At 52.1% G+C, this 18616-nt stretch overlaps 1 protein-coding gene across 3 annotated transcripts in view; it reads right to left on the minus strand.

Moving 5' to 3' along the window:
- Positions 1–130: 130 nt before the first annotated feature.
- Positions 131–18616, minus strand: part of Pax7 (paired box 7) — a 93737-nt gene continuing 75251 nt past the window's right edge. For all 3 annotated transcript variants that reach the window (XM_075946281.1, XM_075946282.1, XM_075946280.1), the window contains exons 8-9: positions 11971–12217; positions 131–3689 (exon numbers count right to left, since the gene is read on the minus strand). In XM_075946281.1, coding sequence (XP_075802396.1) covers positions 3574–3689; positions 11971–12217 — 363 coding nt within the window. In that variant the 3' untranslated portion in view covers positions 131–3573. The remainder of the gene's footprint in view (positions 3690–11970; positions 12218–18616) is intronic.

Here is an 18616-nt window from a genome sequence, read left to right on the forward strand (position 1 = left end):
GTGCAACAGAAACATTTCCAACCCATTGTACACCCAGACATCCCGGTCCCCCCCAGCCACAGGATGGCAGTCAGTTGAGGATACAGAACCTTCATGTTTTTTTTTAATTTCTTTTAATGTATAACAGTTATGCCTGAGTTACAGAGGCAGCGCTTACAAGCAGCAGGTAGTTAAAGCAAATACCAGTTTGTCCTTCTAGTCTACTACTCCATATAGCTGAATAAATTATGGTGCGATTATATTTAGACACCCGCCCACACGCGCACATCCCACGCACACCCCTCATGCACACACACTCACTTCGCATGGAGGAAAATGGCTGAGTCCAACGCTGAAGCAACAATGTTGGGGTTCCTAGAAGGAAGGAATGTTCTCCAGCAGTGTGGGTATTTTCCCAGCAGGGGACTGCCCGGCTCAATAGGGACAGAGGCAACGTTAAACACACAGGTGTCTTGAAGCATTTCAACACGGCAGCCTGAGTACCCCCATTTGGTCTTGGCTTAGTGAATCTGCAGGAGGTGAGGATGCTTGTGTACCCTAAAAAGTGTCTGAGAGGGAGAGATGTGTCCAGAAGCCCGGGGAGAATGCCAGCCTCATAGAGGATCTACACGAGGTCATATTGCTGCAAAACTCCGCTTCTTTCTTGTCTCCCCAGACAGTCTCTCCCCCTCATTCTTGTCCCCTACTCTCTTGCCTCCCAACTTGTTTCCTCTGCTCCTTCCTGGTCCCCCAAAAGAAGGGCAAAGGTAAACTCAGTACAAAACAAGAGACTAGAAGCTTGGTTCTAACCACCATTGCTTTCATCTTCATAGCAAGAGAGAAATACCAAATTGAGAGGATGGTGGGAAAAAAAATAATAATGAAGGAACCCAAGAAAGGCTGGAATACATAATCCAAAACACAGGATGAGCAAATCCCTACAGATGGTCCCTGGCACTAGCACAACACACACTGTGGGGGTTTCTTTCCTTTTTTTTTTTAAGTATATAGATTTATATATAAAAAGCCAATGTTCTATAAACGAACAGCACAACACCACGTTCCCAACTAACATACAATGAGTTCGGGGGAGGCCTCCACAGAACCAGGGGCTACTGGAGGTGACACGGAGGGCGCCCCTCTTATCTTGCTATTGACTCTATATACAGGGAGGAGGGGTGTTCTGGTCTGGCCTACTAACCGGAAGTCAGGCCTCCTAGGCTGCACTCAACTCCAAAGGGACAGAGGCCCGGTGCCTCTCATCTAAATGACGTCACCTCTCTGGTGAAGCTGCAAGCTGCCCAAACAGGGCTGAGTTTTACAGACCAGAGTGGACAGATACACAAAAACATGAGATGCTGGGGAAATCTGTTGGGGACCAAGGGCCCCTCAGAACACAAGTCCAGTTTTATACCAAGATGGTAGCTTGGGGAACGTTCAGAGGCGGTGAATGGAATGAAAAGTCATTTTGTTTTCTCCCAAGCAGGTCTTGGTCGCCTTTACCCTAGTGGGCAGATCATTGTGATTGGTCCAAGCATTGGAATGTTGTCTCCTGGGCTGGGCCCTGGGGACATCACCTGCTTGAGGTTCCTGCTTCTGAATCATAGTGGATGGAAGAAGATTCAGAGGCATCGAGAGCCAGGCCTCTGGGGAGCAAGGAATGTGCAGGAAAAAGCATTTGGTCTTCTGTTGGGGGCGCTCGCCACTGTGCGAGCAGCGAAAAGGGAAGCTGGGTTTCCAAGGGGCAATGTGGCTTTCCTCTTATCCAGACCTTGAAGAGCCCAGAAGTCTCCTCTCTTGGAACCTGGACAGAGCTGGCGAGCCCCACCTGACTGGTGCTTGATGCTACCAGAGAGTCCGTGTGTCCCCAGTTATGATAGATGTCTCTAAACCACAGATCCAAGCCATCCTAGTCACGGCCCAGGACAGGCTTCAGATGATAGGTCTAGAGATGAGAAATAGATGTCCATCAGTCACGTGTTCGTGTAGACGAGTGTCCCAGTGTTTCGCCGGTCCAGCTCCCCAGGCAGAAGGAAATCGGTCGGGGCTCCTGAGCAGCAGCCCCTCTTTCTAGGAATGTCTTGCCGGCTAAGGGCAGGCAGCGTGGATTGGGCCAGCAGGTGGCCTCAGGTGTACAGGTGGGGACAGCCATCAGGCCCAGTGTCCGTGGGTTTGGTGCTGTGGCATCCCAGCACTAGATGGAGGTGGTCCAAGTGTAGATTATAGTGAGGGAGAGGGTAAAGATGGGCACAATTGATAAATAGGGGGTGTGATGAAGAGCTCCAGGGAGGACACCTGGGGGGCCTGAGCAATCCATTTCCCCAAAGACCCAGCTCTAAAAGAGGGTGGAGTGTAAGGAACCTGGAGTGTTTAAGGAAGGTGCTTTATCCTCTTTGCTGAGATTTTCAGCATCTTCCTTTGCCTAGGGTTGGTGACTTAAAAACTGTGCCCCAGGTACACTGTGTCTGGTGAGGCGACAGAAGCCTCCTGACCTAGAGCAGCCAACACTGAAAAAAGTGCCACTCTGAAAAGGAGATGGACACAGCCTTCCACTGAGATGCCAAGGAGACTGGAGCATCTTCTCGGGAGTGGGGAAGGGGGGGACCAGCAGTTTTGCCTGGTCCGAGAAGGCTCTCTGTATCCAGTGGCTTACATGCTGGGAGAGGAGGCCCCCACTTTCAGAATGCAGCTGCCAGCGAGATGGTATGCAGGACTCCAGGGGTGTGGACTTGAAGGCAGATGGCCCTCAGACCCTCTGAGCCTGCCTTGTGCCTCCTGTCACCTCACGATCTTCCCCTCTCCTACCAGTTGAGGAAACCAACAGGTTCTGTGGGCTTCCCCAGGCCCTGATGCAGTGGGCAAGCCTCTGGCAGACTGCAGTCGAGGAGTCCTGCACCTCCTGATGCTGGACCTGGGGCCTGGCATTCTGAGATAGCCCATGGCTGGCAATCTCTGCTTCCGCGCCCCCTGCCCCCTGGTAGAAGCTCTTCGTGGTCTCCTGATGTCCAGCAGAGGTGCGGGGGGGAGGGGCAGTACCAAAGTCCTCTGGATTCCTGGGGAAAACTGAGATGTTGCCTGTTTTCTCTTGGGAACGCCCTGGGGGGCTCATCTCAGTGTCCAGGGAAAGAGGATGCAGTTCTGATGCCAAGCAAGAGATTCACCCCGGTGAGCTCCACCTGCCTCTGTGGCACCCAGGACTCAGAGACCAAGGATTTCAGGGCCTTGTCGTTGGCACCATTTTCCTCTGAAGACTAGGTGCTCGGTTCAGGTTGACCCTCAGTCTCTGTGCCGAGACAGGACCAAGGCCACGACACTGAGAAATGGATATGAGCTGGAGGTCATTGCGGGATGGCTAGGAACCTCTCTGGAGGAGATGGGGGTGGGGAGGGCAGACCCAAGGGGCCACTCTAGGTCACTAACCATGGGCATATGACACACTGGTTGTCTGTCTCCAGGGGGCCATCTATGGGAAGGGAAAGGGTTTCTTCCCTGGCTTTTTTCGACCCCAGGGAGATGAAGGAACGGAGGTGAGGAGCTCAGGGGTTGGAAAGGGCTAGGCTGGGCCATTAGCTGGGGCAAGTCGCCCCAGGGGCCCTAGTAAGCCTGGCCCGTTTCCACAGGGAGAAGTCCCAGAACGGCGGAGTGTTCCCCAAGCTTCATGCGGCGCTGTGTGGACAGGCTCACGTTTTTGGCCAGGTAATCAACAGCAGCTGGAAAGAGAGAGAAGCTTCTAGAAATTGAGGTTCTTTTTTCATTTCACCCTTCTGTCCACCTGTACATCCATCCACCATCTATCTTTATGTCCTCCCATCCATCTTCTGTCCATCCATTCATCTGTGTACCCATTCATCTTAACAATCTATCCATCCATTCTTATATTCATTCATTCTTCTGTCTACATGTCGATTCATCCATCCCTTTTTACAACCATCTATCGTCTGTCTTCCCATCCATCCATCCATCCATCCATCCATCCATCCATCCATTTTCTCTCTGTCTGTCTGGTTACCCATCAATTAATATCCACCCATTCTCCATTCATCCATTATTCTGTCCACTCATCTGTACACATTTCCTTCCAGCTCTCCATCTCCCGACCTAGCCTTCTGTTCTTCCATCCATACTATTTATCTATCCATTCTTCTATTTATTCCATCCTCCGGCCCATCTGTCCATCTTTCCCTTATCCTCTGTTGGCTAGGTTTTATTGTCAACTTGACACTGCCTAGAATTAACGGAGAAGCGAGCCTCACTGGAAGAACTGTCTAGATCAGGCTGGCTTGTGGGCGTGTCTGTGGGGAACTGTCTGGACTGCCATCTGATTATTAATCAACCCAGTCCATTGTGGGTGACACGTTCCCTGGGCAGGGGGCCTTAAGCTGTATAAGAAAGAAGAAAGCTAGCCAAAGGCAAGGTGGGGTGAGTGCATTTGTTTCTCTCTGCTTTTGACTGTGGGTGTGATGTGACCGGCTTCAAGTTCTTGCCTTAACTTCCCCGTTATCCCGAACTATCACATGTTATTGTAAGTAAGATGAATCCCTTCCTTCCTTAAGTTGTTTTTGGCCAGGGTATTCACCACAGCAGCAGAACTAAAACTAAAACCCCTCCACCCTTCTCCCACCCCTTCTTCCTCCACTGATCTCTTTTCCTCACCTCCCTTCCAGCCACTCTATAGGTCTTTACTCAAAGCTTATTGTTCTCCCGGCTCTCTTTCTGACCCTGTGGGCAAGTACAGACACACATCCCAGTGTTCAGTGGAGAATTAAGCTCCCTTCCCACAAGCCCTCTGGATATCCAGGCCATGGGGAGGCTAGTGAACCCCGCTGAGTGAGTCCAGGCGGCACTGAGGATGAGGGTTCTTGACCTGTGCTGGACCCTGACAGTGTCTCATGCACGAGGCCGAGCAGCGCCCTTGATCAAGAGCCAAAGTGGCTCTGCAAGTGAGCCAAGGGGGCCGCTGGGAGAAAGAGTGGGGGCTGAGACCCACGGCCCATCACCTCGGTGAAGACAGGCTGGCATTGGTGGGGATGAGGTGTGAACATGAGGGGTGGCAGGGGGGTGCCCTGAGACCAGTGGAATGAGGGTGTCTTCACAAGGTAATGCTGAGTATAGAATGACCGTTCATACAGAACAATGCCTATCCATGCCCATTTGACACACACACACACACACACACACACCAAGCAAGCACACACACATGTGTGAACCATGTGCCCTTGTGAGTGGATGCACAAATGGGAACACCCATGCACATGCAGGTCCCATGAATGTAAGAGGGAGACGCAGGTGTCTATCATACACAGCTACAACTGCCTGCCTGCATGTGGACCTGTCCTGATTGAAGCTCTCGAAGAAATCTGTCCTGACCAAGGCACTCGACAGGCATGTGGCTAATCCTCCCAGGGTTCAGGATGCTGCCTTCTAGGCAGGGCCTTGAGACTGTCGCCAGTGCACCCTATGGGACTCCCATGACACAGAGGACTCAGGGGATGATGGGAAGCTGTGCATGAAGCATCACAAGGCTCCCTCTGTCACCTGCCCTCTGGGCTCCCTGGAGACAGTATCTATGCTTCCTCAAGCTTGGCACCTTGGGGTGGGGAGGTAGGGTAAAACTGAGAGGTGATGGATACAGCCTGATGGTTAGGCCAGGGAGGCCAGAGGGACAATCTCAATAGCTGAGCTATGTCACACGGGGTGTGTGTGTGTGTCAAATGACCTGGATTTCAATTCCGTGACTGCCAACCTTGAGTATGATCTGAGGCACACCACCTCAGCCTCAGTTTCCTTGCTGGCATCATGGGACATAGCATCTGGACCAAAGAACTGCTGAGAAAGTTAAAAGACTCCATACACATAGCCTCCGAGGGTAGAGCGCAGGCCCAGAATAAATATGGCCTTCAATGGTGATATGGAGGAGGGGTGGCCAAGGGTGGCACATTCCTGGCCATGTGATTGTGAGCAAACTGTCTTCCCTTTTAGATTTATTTATCCATCTGCAAAGGGGTGGGGACAATGTTTTTTAAACTGTCACAGAGGGCTCAGAACAAGATCTCAGACTCTAAAGGATGTCCTGAGGTCTCTTTGGACCTCGTCTGTGCCTCAGCTAGTCGGGCTCGAGGTGGGTAAATGGAGGAATTCCTGTGATGAGTTCCTGGGCTTAAGGGTCTGTGCCATCACTCACTCGGCCCCAGGCTCTGGTTGAGAGAGCAGAGGCAGCTGTGGGCAGCGTGGATTCCCAGCTCTAGCTTTGGGAAGACCCCGCAGCTCTGCCCACACGGTCATTTCTCCTCGGGTTCCAGGGTGCAGGGACCAGTAAGCCACCCTCCCAGAGGGGTGACAGGCACAGAAGGGATAGAACCAGAAACTGCAAAGAGCTAGTCCTGTGCTGTTCTGCCCCCAGCCCTGTACTTGGGGTGCTTTCGGGTCTCATTCCAGCTCTACAAACCAGGTAGCGTGGCTGTCCCTTTTCCCAGTTTGACAGAGGTAGCGTAGAGCCAAGGTCCTTGGGGACTGTAACTAAAATCAGCTGCTTTCTCTCATGTTTTCAAACCCAGGAAACCTGGTGGCAGCTCCTGAGCCTTGAGCTTCATCAGCAGCTCCTGGAATCGACCCTGAGACAGGAGCATCCCTGGAAATGACCCTCTCTATGCATACGACCTTCAAGACTGAGGTACTTTGCCTGCCCTTTTCCCCTACATTGTCTTATTTCCTTTTCAGTCAAAGTCACGAACTTACTAAGGGCACACATCACCTCCGGTGACCTTTCTTTGGCCACAGAAGGCGGTGGCCTACCTTGCCTCAGTCTATGCCATGCTGGGCTCTGGCATGACCTCATCATTAGTTATCGCTGCGATGGGCTCTGGGGTGTGTCCCTGGAGAGGGACAACAGCAAAGGCAGCGTCCACACTTAGTTGGCTCTTACTGTGTACTAGGGGACATGAGTTCTGTGCCTCAGGGAGGACAGTTCCCTCTTCCTACACGTGGAAACTGAAGCAGAGACAGTTGCCAGTCCAGACTAACACTTCACGAGTGGCCCGGAGGAGCTAAAGTTGACACCCATGGAGCTGGGGAGATGGCTCTGTGGCAAAACTGTCCAGATGTGAAAACTGGATCCCTGGAACCCATGCAGAAAAGCTGGACCCAATGCTGGGGAGACAGGCAGCTGGATCCCCCAGAGCTTGATGGACAGCCTGCTTGGTAAGTTCTAGGTCGGTGAGAGATGCTGTCTCAAAAACAAAACGGACAGTGTCTGAGGATGATGCCTGAGCTTGACCTCTGACCTCTATGAGCACAACTCCACACACGTGAACACACACACACATATAAATGCAGGAAAAATAAAGAGGCGTTCCTCTGGCACCTCTACCCACTCTATGCCTGCTCCCTGGTTGGCCTCCCCCAGCACACAGTAGGGGCTTTCCCAGCAACTTTCCTGCTGACCCTGGCAACTTCCAGAGCACCCAAGGGACCAACTGTAGGGCTTACTTGCCTCTTCCTAGGGTAGAGGCAAGGGGCTGGCGAGAAGGCAGGGAGGTGACATTCCTCATTAGGGACTCTGTCCCTCCGTGTTTCCCTTCTCCTGCCTCACACCCCGCCTGGGCTCTGAACATCTCCAATTACAGTAATCAGGAGCTGGCAGGAGATGGGCCAGCAATGCCAACCCGTAAACAAATCTCAGCCATCAATGCCTCGTCAGAGAGCGGCCCCAGAGGAGGACCCTTCTAGACACAAATTCTTATTAGAGTTGTCAGATCTATTAAAATTCTTTTCACACTCCTGCGTTCTATCAGCGCCATCATTAGTGTGGCCCTGGCCTCTGGGAACACTGGGGCCATATTAATCTACCATGTGCCCCGTCCCTGGCCTCCTGCCCCCACCCACCCTAGGGACGCTGAGAGATGGGCAGATGGATGGACGTGGCCAGAGCTGAAAAAGAAGGTGTGAAGGTGTCCCTGGGAAGGTGAGAGGCCCGAGGAGACGGGGGAGGGTTCTGCTGCACAGGAGTTGGGTCAGGTCCATGTTCCAAGGACTCCTGAAAGTGAGGGCTGGGATGCAGGCGAGGCTACCTCGCCCACCAATACCTTAGGCAGGTGATTTCTCTAGATGCCATTTCTGTAGCGAGCAGTGGGAATTACCAAGCATATGGCTCTGTGTGGTAGTGTAGCTAGGATGTCAACTCCATAGTAGATGCTCAACTAACCGTCACTTCTCCTTCCTTCCTGCACACGCACTTTGCACAGCTATGCCTCGCCTCTGCGCCCATGCTCAGTGGAACTCACATACACGAGTCTGCACACTGGAAAGCGAGCGTGAGCCAATCAATACCAAAGGTCTTGCACGAAACTGGATCCACCTGTGGTTTGAGGTTGGAAAGCTGAGTCACAATCCCCCTGCTGTGGGACCTTGGGAACACTGCTTACTTCTCTGAGCCGAGCAAGCTGAGGACCCAGGAACTGTGAAAGCTATGTGAATAAGCACACATTTTGCACAGCGCTGCGGGGGCGAAACTCAAGCATGGAACAAGAGGCAGCAGGTGACAGGTGGGTCAGGACCAATATAGGGAAGTGTGTGCAGGAATGCGTGACTTTCCAAGCTGATCAGGGAACCTGGCCTTGTGTGTGCTTGGGGATGTCGGCAGGTAGTTAATGGGAAGATGACATGCTCTTGGGCTGTTCTAGAATGTCAACGGAAAAGGAGATGGAGTGACAGGAAACCTCTGAGATGATCTGTCTGGTCCCAGACCCGTCCTGCAGGTGGGAAAGCTGAGGCTGGATGTGTATCTTGTCCATGGCGGAAGAGGGGCCTCAGTGAGTGGGGTCTATGTGGGGCTGGAGAAGATAGCCCAAGAGGAGTCCTTAGTGCTCCCTGCAGCAACAGAGGAGCGGGGAAAGGAGGGGAGGGGCGAGGAAGGAGAGGGAGGGCAACTACCTCTCCTTTCTGGCCTCCTGGGCCCCTTCTCTTTTGATCCCCCTCCCCTACCACCCCCATACAGACTTTGGGGTTAATTTTATTTCCGAATTGGGCAGGCGCCCTGGAGCAGGGCAGGGGCTCCAGGCTCCGGGTGTGACTAACGCCTGCCTGGGGCCGGCCATGCTGCTGCTGCTCTCAAAAGTTTTATCAAGAGCATGTGTGTCGCGTGTTGGGCTGGGAACATGTGCTGGGTCAGGAGGTCAACCCGGGACCCACTGGAAAGGCTCTGTGCACATGGGTGCATCCTGTTCACAGATGGTCATGTAAATCTGCTTCTCACACGTGTGTTCACACTCACAGTCCCACAATCCATAGTCACACATAAAACTGCATACACAGTCATGCCCAGACACAGCATATACACATCCAGACACAAAACAGCACAACCATGCAAGCACCCAAGCATGCCTAATAATAGACGCCTTTATGCACATGCACACACCAAAATACATGATTGCACACAATAATGTTTATCTGCATACTCATTGTACACAAAGGATACACACACATGTCAATGCACACACACATATATAGACACACAAGCCCTTAAGAACCCACCTATGAAAATTTAAATGTGTGCATATTACTAAATGCTGTCTGTCATATGTATGTGTGCCTGTGTGTGTTCATACATGCAAAACCATATACCTGTACCAGTGGGTACACAGAATGGTCATTTGTATGTATTTGCATATAGTTAAAGATAAATGTATGTTCGTCATAAATTTACACACTTATAGGCAACTCATTTTTCTGCAAATATGGGGCCATTTTGCAGCTGCTGAATTAATCCAAGTCACATCACTTGTACATAGCTGTGTACAGACACTTGGACTGTAACATACCTGTGATGCATACACACATGCAAGCATGTACACAGGCACATGGGAGGTGGAGGCCCACACAGCTGGCCCTCATTTAACCGTGGAGGCCAAGGCCATGTGATTGGAGTAGGCTGGGGGCCTCAGGAAGCAGAGGTCAGTGTGGCAGGGGCAGGCGGCAGCTGGAGGAGAGGATGCCCTCTGGCTGGAGGCCTCACCCTCTCCACACGCTCTCCTGATTAGTTTGACACCAGCAGGTGAGGCCTTTGCTGGAAGGTGGCAGGAGGGCAGCTTTGTGACCTTTGGCTCCCCCATCCTGTCTGGGCCTGCTCTGCTGCTGGCCCTATCAGGTGGCAGCCAGAGGTTGTGACCAAGCCCATCTTGTCCAGCTGTTGGCCTGAGGGTCCACCGTCCCTACATCAAGGCAAGATGCCAAGGTAACAACGGGTGGAATGGGCACGTGAAACTTTGGAGCCCGGGGAATGGGGGAGTCATGCAGAAGACAGAGCTCTACACAAAGCCGTCCCCCCATGCATATGGGGAAGAGGGAATCAGATCCCCCACTGTATGGTCCCCACTTCATGCCACCGGCCACATGCAGCTAACTGTCCTGCACTTGACCCTGGTGCAATGAGGAACAGACTCTCAGATGTCAGTTTTATGTCATTCAAACTCAAAAACTGAACTTTAATTTCATTGTTTCATGGTTGAAAACTTACAAATCTATTTAGAAGGACCTGGGTGCGCCGTACCACGTCCCCAACAGCCCCTTTATGCACTTTAAGATGAAGGACAGAAATTCAAGTCCCATCTGGGCTGCAGAGTGAGTTCAGGCCCAGTGTGGATGGACATCCTAGTGAGACCTTGTCTCAAAGTAAGAAGTCAATAGAGGACTGGGGATATAGCCCAGTGGTGGCGCTCTTCTCTAGCTTGGGCAAGGTCCTAGGTTCGAGCCCCAGTATCACTAACAGATAGCAACAAAGTTTCAAAGGCAGTCTGAACAAAAGAAGATAGATTGTTTCCTGGGTAATCACATCTTGACTGTGTGAAGCAGTGACCTGCTCTGGGTATATCGGGTTAAATAAAATATGTTAATAAAAATTACCCTGCCCTGTTCTTCTTATATTTTAAAGTTTGGCCTAAGAAAATGCAGGGACGTTTGTGGCTCCCGGGATGGAAGTGAGAGTCTTACTCAGAGGTGAGCGGGTTGGATGGGCAGCTCAGAACATCTTAGGGACCTCTGCTTCCTTGAAGGGCCTCTGTTTTCCTTGTTAAAGGGACATCTGGGCCTGAGCAATGGTTCAAAGGGTGAAACACAACCTTGAGTTTGAGTCCCAGAACCCATGTAAAGGTGGACAGAGAGAAAAAATTCCCTGAATTTGTCCTCTGACCCCCCCCCCCGACTCAGGTTCAAGTCCATGCCTCCTCTCACATACATCACACACACACACACACACACACACACACACACACACACACACAATTAAAAAAAAATTGTAGGGGCTGAAGAGATGGGTCAGTGGTCAAGGGCACTGACTGCTCTTCCAGGGGACCCTGGTTCAATTCCCCGTAACCACCTGGCAGCTCACAACTGTCTCTGACTCCAAGACCCAACACCCTCATGCAAACATACATACAGGCAAAACACCAATAAAATAAAACTAAATTAAAAAAAATAGTTTCATTTTTGTTGCTTGTTTTCTGAGACAGAGTTTCTTTGTGTAACAGTCCCCACTGTCCTAGAACTCACACTGTAGACCAGGCTGGCCTTGAACTCACAGAGATCCACCTGCCTCTACCCCCCAAGTGCTGGGATTAAAGGAGTGAGCCACCATTGCCTGGCTTATTTTAAGATTTAAATGAGGGCTGGAGAGATGGCTCAGTGGTTAAGAGCACTGACTGCTCTTCCAGGTTAAGAGTGCTGGCTGCTCTTGCCAAGGCCCTGGGCTCAGTTCCCAGCACCCATAGCATGGCTTACACATATCTGTCACTCCAGTTCCAGGGGATCAGACGCCCTCTTCTGGCCATGGCACACGGCACGCACGTGGTACACAGACACACAGGCAGACAAAAACCTTCATACGCATAAACTAAGATAATTTTAAATATTTTAAAAGAAAGAAACACCCTCCACCCTGGCCACCACCTTGCCCAGGAATAAGCCAGCCCACTGGAGGTGGGCAACAAGGGGGACACTCACTTTGGCCATACTGGCCATACTGGTAGCCAGCCACAGGGTCCACACTGTAGCCAGTGGTGCTGTAGGTAGGTGGGCAGTAGGACTGGGACGTGGGCAAGCTGTCTCCTGGCTTGATGGAGTCCGCCCGCTGGCTGCAGCTGGCTGAGATAGAAGAAGCAGACTCCAGGCCTCCATGGAGTGGAGAGATGGAGAAGTCGGCCTGGGGCTGTGGAGGCACCGCGCTCGGGTTGCTGAGGATGCTCATCACCTGCAGGAGAGACAGGCAGTGCCAGAGGCTGGACCCCAGGGCACCATCGCGAAAGGACCGGACCGAGAGGCCCAGGGCAGACCTCACCAGTATAACAGCCTTGTGTAGGAAATGGATGCTGGTCTTCAGTATTTTCCCTGCCCAATATGGGCCCAAGGGACCGTTCCCTATCAGAAGCTCCAGGAGCAAGGCAGGTCCTTTGTCACTTTCTGTCCCTTATGGCCTAGTTTGAGGGGGTTACCCTCTGCCTTCTGCTGAATGAATGAATGAAGGAATGAATGCATGCATGAGTAACTTCACTAACTGGATAAGGGTATCCTGGGTCTGTTGACTGAACGAGTGAATGAATGAGGGATGGGTGCTTACGAGACAAGAGGCACTCTGAGCCTATCAGCTGAACGAATAAGCCAGGGCTAAATGCATGAATGATGTACTAACGTCACAAAGGGGCATTCTGGATCCATCAGCTACATGAGTGAAGAAATGAATGAATGCATAATGAATGGGTGTATATGTCTCTGAATTAACAAACACGCTAGCCACACAAGGTTTGTCTATCAGTTGGATGAATGAATGAATGAATGAATGAGTGAATGGGCACCAACTAGACAAAGGGCAGTCTGGGCCGATCATCTAGGTGTCTGACTGACTGACTGACTGAATGAATGAATGAATGGAAGAACGAATAAATGCACACATGCATAAGAGATAAATTTACTAACTAGGTAAAAGGCACTATGGGACTATCAGCTGAAGGGGTGAATGAATGAATGTAAGCATAAAGGAACAAATGCATTCACTAGATAATGGGCACCCTAGGCCTATCAGCTGAAGGGATGAATGAATGAATGCATGAATGAGCAAATGCACTCACTAGATAATGGACACCCTAGGCCTATCAGGGGTGAATGAATGGTGGAATTGCGCCTGAGTTGCTGAGTGCATTCCTAAGTCTCCTAACTAGATGATCATGTCTCTCTCATCAGTCAGGGAGCTTCCCTCTGATACTTAGTTGACTGTGCCTCCCCCATCAGACTGGGATGCCCATCTTCACACACACTGAAGGGAGGCGGGTCCTCCTGGCTTCATGACTTCCCCCACACACATTTGTCATGCTGACTGTAACATTCTCGACTCTGGACTTTGAGCTCCTATCTCTACTATACCAAAGCACAAAGCCCGTGCTTTTAATATTTTATTTGTTCACGTGTGTATGTGTGTCTGCGTGGTGTGTGTGTGTGTTGGGGGGTGCATGTCATAGCATACATGTGGAGATCAGAAGATAACCTAAGGAAATCACCATGTGGGTCCTGGAGATCGAACTTGGGTCATCAGGCTTGGCAGCCCTTAACCCTCTGACCCATCTCTGCTGTCTCTGGCTTTCACCCATGAGCCTGCTTGGCCTGGTTCAGCAGTAGGAACCTCCAGACTGATCTCTAGGAACTCAGCCTGAAGAATGGATGTTGGGCATTGGGGTGCGCACTGAGTCATTCAACAGATACTGATAACAAGTCCAGCCTCGTGCCCTAGGTTGAAGGCCATGGAACTTCGGAGTTCTGGCCCTTGCCCATGGAAGCAGAAGAATGGAACCAAACTGTCTGGGCAATAAGCAAAGATCCTCACAGCACAGAACGTTGAGGGGTTTGAGAGAGATAGCTTTGAATGTGACCTCTTCACCTGTCTCTAGGCATAAGACTAGCTGCCAGTCCAAGGAAAGTTGAAGCCAGACCCCTCTGAGGACATCTGTCTCCCCATGACTTGGCCTGCACAGGATGAGGCAGAAGAACAGGTCAAGGGCAGACACACAGGTTTTTCAAGCCCCAGATGGAGGCAGGGCTCTCATACTTAACAGCTGCGTAACTGAGGGGGCGTAGGCAGCCCGGAAATCCCATGTCTCCTGAAGTCCCATGGAAAGGGATTGTGAGGGTGGCTGAGTCAGAGGGTGGTTGGGAGGCTGAAGGGAGCTCTGCCTGGGACAGGCTCCGCCTTGGACATGCTCAGGCTAAGAGCCTGAGAAACAGGGTCCTGTTCTCACAGGCTCCTCAGTGGCCCCTCCCTTCACACCTCTCCTTAGTCACTCACCTGCATGACAGTCCCCCATCTGGAACACTATGAAGACATGTGGGACAGAGCTAAGAACCCATTTCTCAGGCAAAAGCAGGGGGGTCCACAGAGATCTCGCAGCCGGCCAGGGAGCCAGCAGGCTAGGGCCCCGTTCATGGCTCAGATCACCTGCCACAGATTCCCAGGGATCAAGTTGTCCCATCCAAGGCCCTTTGGAGGGCACCACCCCATGGCTATGGATGTAGTTATCTGGTTTTGGGGAACCAGTAGAAGAGGAGAAGCACCTCTTTTGGTGCCCGGACTTTGTGAACCTGACCCTAAGCAGAGCTGGAAGGAGGGGATAGCAGCTGCCCATAGGCTTTGCTGATGGGATCTTTAGGCTGGGCAGAACCCTGCGGACCCCTTCAAGATGGCAAAGATAGTCTGAGTCTTCGGGGAGGTGTGAAAGGGATGCGTGAAACTGTGTGGGATGCACCTGGACCACTCTGAGTTGTCTGCACAGCTCGCAGGCTCGCCCTGCCTCTGACATCTCTGGCAGGGCAGGATCAATAGTGGGGTGCTGGGTTTTGGGGATGTGACGACAGCCAAACCCTGACCTGGGTCTCTGGTGTTCAGATCTTCAAGATGGGTGTCCCCAAGGCTGGGAAACCTGCTGTGGGGTGCGTATAGGGATTCCAGGGTGAACTCAGGACTCTAAAACTGATCCGGGCCTGGGAGACTCCATTCCCAGCTGTGTTTGATTCCTAATCAAGACCGCATTTCTCCACCTAAATGATGACACTGTCACTCATCCTGTCTCCTACAAACAGAGCTCACTACCCCTTATAGGGAGCCTGGGCTGCAGGAATAGGCTCAGCGGCCCCTTCCTTTCTTTCAGAAAACACATCAGGGTGGGAGGATCCTGGAGGAGGTTGGGGCTCAGCTCGTCTCTAATCCCGCCCTTTACCATCAGCTCAGAAAAGATGTGGGGGAAATAGAAAGGATAAGGGTGGGTAGGGAGACGAGGCGGTACTCCACAGACCCCATGCATGCACATTCTCTATGACAGACACCCACACACGTCTCTATGACAGACACCCACCCACCCTGACCTGACGGGTCACTCGCGAACTAGCAAGGGCTCCAGCAAGGGCTTCTTGTGACCACACCTTTCCCTGCTAGTCCAGTTTCTCAGGCCCCTCTGCGATCCCACATTGTTGTGTTCTCCAAAGCCAAGAACGTTCATGCACTCATTTGTTATCCAGCAAACGTGTCACGGGATGCTGCGGTGGGCACAAAGTACGCGCTCTCAACTGCTTCGCGGCTCCAGCGTGTGCTGTGTATCTGCAGCCCACAGCGAGCTCAGAGGGCTCACTGAATTCACACACAGGGCTCTAATATTTACTGAGCATTTATCATGCACCTGACCCTAAGCCAAGCACTAGGACATCCCAAAGGATAATCCCAACTCCCTCTTGAAGCTGTCAGTTTAATGAAGGAAGCTGGCAACAAAGAAGTAGACAGATACAAAGTATAATCTGGACTACAGGAGACCACTATGGATGAGACCCTGAAGGGCATGGGGCGGCAGAGCACGGGAGGCAGAGGGGTGGGGGAAGAGGGGTGGGAGCGGGGTTAGGGAAGACCTGTCTCGAGTGTTCATATCCACCAAGTTCAAAAGAACCAGTCATTGCAAGATGTGCTCAGCAGAGGGCTTTCCAGATAGGGGAATCTACAAATGCGAAGGCCCCAAGGTGAGAACACACCCAATAAGCTTAGGAAACAGCCAGAAGGTCAACATCAAGGGAGTTGGGGAGATGATGGCTGAGGACTCTTGCAGAGGACTCAAGTTTGATCCCCAGAACACATATCAGGCAGCTCACAATCACCTTTAAGTACAGCTGCAGGGACTGTAGCGCCCTCTTCTGGTCTCCTTGGGCACCTGCATGGACATGTTGCACATAGACTCATGAAGGTACACACACACACACACACACACACACACACTGGAAAGTAATGAACTCGTTTTAAAAATATTTTAAGTGGAGCATGATTCTGGATGCTCAGCACTTGGGTGGCAGAGGTAGGTGGAGCTCTGAGAGTTCAGAGTCAGCCTGGTTACATAGTGAGTTCCAAGACAGCCAGGGCTACACGGCGAGGAGACCTGGGAGCTATGAGGCCTCCTGCAGCCCTTTGTAGGAAGGGGTTTGTGTGGTGCCCAGTGGCTCTGAAGGCCTTGGACCCTGCCGGTTAACAGACAGCTCGGCCCAGGGAGCTTTTCCTATAATGGGATTTGCTCAATGGGATTTGGCCTGGAACATCAAATCAAATCCACATCTGGGGTAGGTGTGAATGGTGGCTCTGAGTCCCTGGAGGCCTGTGGATCAAATGGTTTCCATTTCATCTGCCCGAGAGCCCCTTTCCAGCAAACAGACAGGGCAAAACCTAAGAGAACCGGGCAGCTACCATGGAGGAGAGGCTTCAGCCAGGGTGGTACTAAGTCATTGCTGTAAATGGTCTCTAGCAAATGGGTTTTCTACCCCTAATCTGTAAATGGGGAAACTGAGGCACCAGGGAATGGATTTCATACAGCTGGTTAGTGGCCACTCCAGGGTCTATGCCTGGGTCTCAGTCTCTCAGGTGGTGCTCCTACTAGGTTTTGGGGTCTTCCCGGCACTGAGGGTGCAGAGCCCTGGGGACCTCTGCAGGAAGTCTCTCTGTCACAGAAGCAGGAAGCATCTTGCCCACAGTGGGGCCCAGCGGAGGTCTGGGCCTGCACACTTTTGAACTTGAGGAAGTACTGGTCTCCTGCGGTAATGCACGCCCCCTCAGGAATGCCGAGGCCTCTCCCGGGTGGGGTTTGCTTTATCTTGGTGACCTTGCTTTCACTAATGTATTACTTCTTGGTAAGGTACCGTTACTAACTCAAAATCAATACTGACCTCCACATCTGTAAGGTTTTATCTGAAGGCAAATCTCGGGGCTGTCCGTCAGCCTGACTGACAGCCTTACCTTCCTCTCTCTTCCTTTCTTCCCCCTTCACCACCACCCCACCCCCCACCCCGTGGCGCACTCACCCCCACCCCCTTCCCCAAATCAGTCCCAGCCCAGACCTGGCTAAATCAATAAGGGGCCAGCTTCACCCACCCTCTTCCGCCCCTGGGGAGAGGCCTGCTACTTTCAGGGGTGCCTCTCTTTCCACAGCCTCTGCTCTGCAGCCCCTCCTCTGTGGACGCCCCGACGCGCTCCCCTACTTTAAAAGGGGATGGTAGAATGTAATTAATTCCCTCCATTCCTGAGCTGGCCCGAGGGCCTGGGGACTGAAGAGCCTGAGCTTGGAGCTCTGCACCCTCTGTGATAACCCAGCATGGCTTGGGGAGCGGAGTTGAAATTAGAGGTGTCATAGCTAAACCAGGGCTGTGTGGTAGGTAAGCTCTGGGTGGCAGGGAGAGGGAGGAGATGGGCCCAGGACTGAGAAGGTAATGGGAGGGCAACCATTAGGTCGAAGATCCCCACCCACCCCCACCCTTGTGACCAGCTGCAGGTTGGAGACTGTTCCTTCTCCGAGGCCCTGAGCACTACAGTTCTTTCCTCAAGGGCTCTAGATCAGCTGAAGGCAGAAAGGCTGGGGATCCTCCTGGAGATTGGAAGGTGTCTCACCATAGCCCAGGCTAGCCTCGAACACTCAACTGTCCTACCAGATCCAGCTTCATATAGTCCAAGGCTGCCCCAGAACTCCTTGTGTAGCTAAAAGTAACCGTGAATTGCAGAGCACTGGCTTGCAAACAGACACTCCTACGCCTGGCTTCAGGATCAGGTCTTTTAGTTTAGACACTTGAGACCACGTCGCTGAGCCCACTCTGCCCCCACCCTGACCCTCACACTTTCTTCCCCCACTACCCCTGCTGCAAGCTCTTTAATCTACCAGGCCTTGGTCTTCTGGTCTCTGTGATGGGAATAGCGTGGAACTCAGCTGCCTAGAGTGTTAATGTGAAGAGAATGCAGTGAGGATGTGCCCAGCATCCAGTCAACTAAAACCTGGGTTAAAGGGGAGGAGCAAGAAGGGGCCCTGGGACCCCCTGAGATGGAAATGAACCTTAGAGAGTACAGCCACCTGGGTGAATGTGTCCTTTTCGGCTCTGTCTTTATGTTTCTGGAGGAAGCTTGGCTTTGCTCTGGGAAGGGTCCATCCTATCTAGGAGTGGGCTGCAGTCTCCAAAAGGGAGCAGGCATGGGACACTTCAGCAAGCCACACCCCCTCAGGCATGATGATAGTCATCGTTAGAGAGGAGGTGGCTGGGAGGATTTGGGGTAAGTCTATGAGGTTTCCTAGACTTGGGCTGCTGGGACACTCAC

This window comes from Microtus pennsylvanicus, chromosome 13 (genome assembly GCF_037038515.1).
Source record: "Microtus pennsylvanicus isolate mMicPen1 chromosome 13, mMicPen1.hap1, whole genome shotgun sequence".
Taxonomy (NCBI): domain Eukaryota; kingdom Metazoa; phylum Chordata; class Mammalia; order Rodentia; family Cricetidae; genus Microtus; species Microtus pennsylvanicus.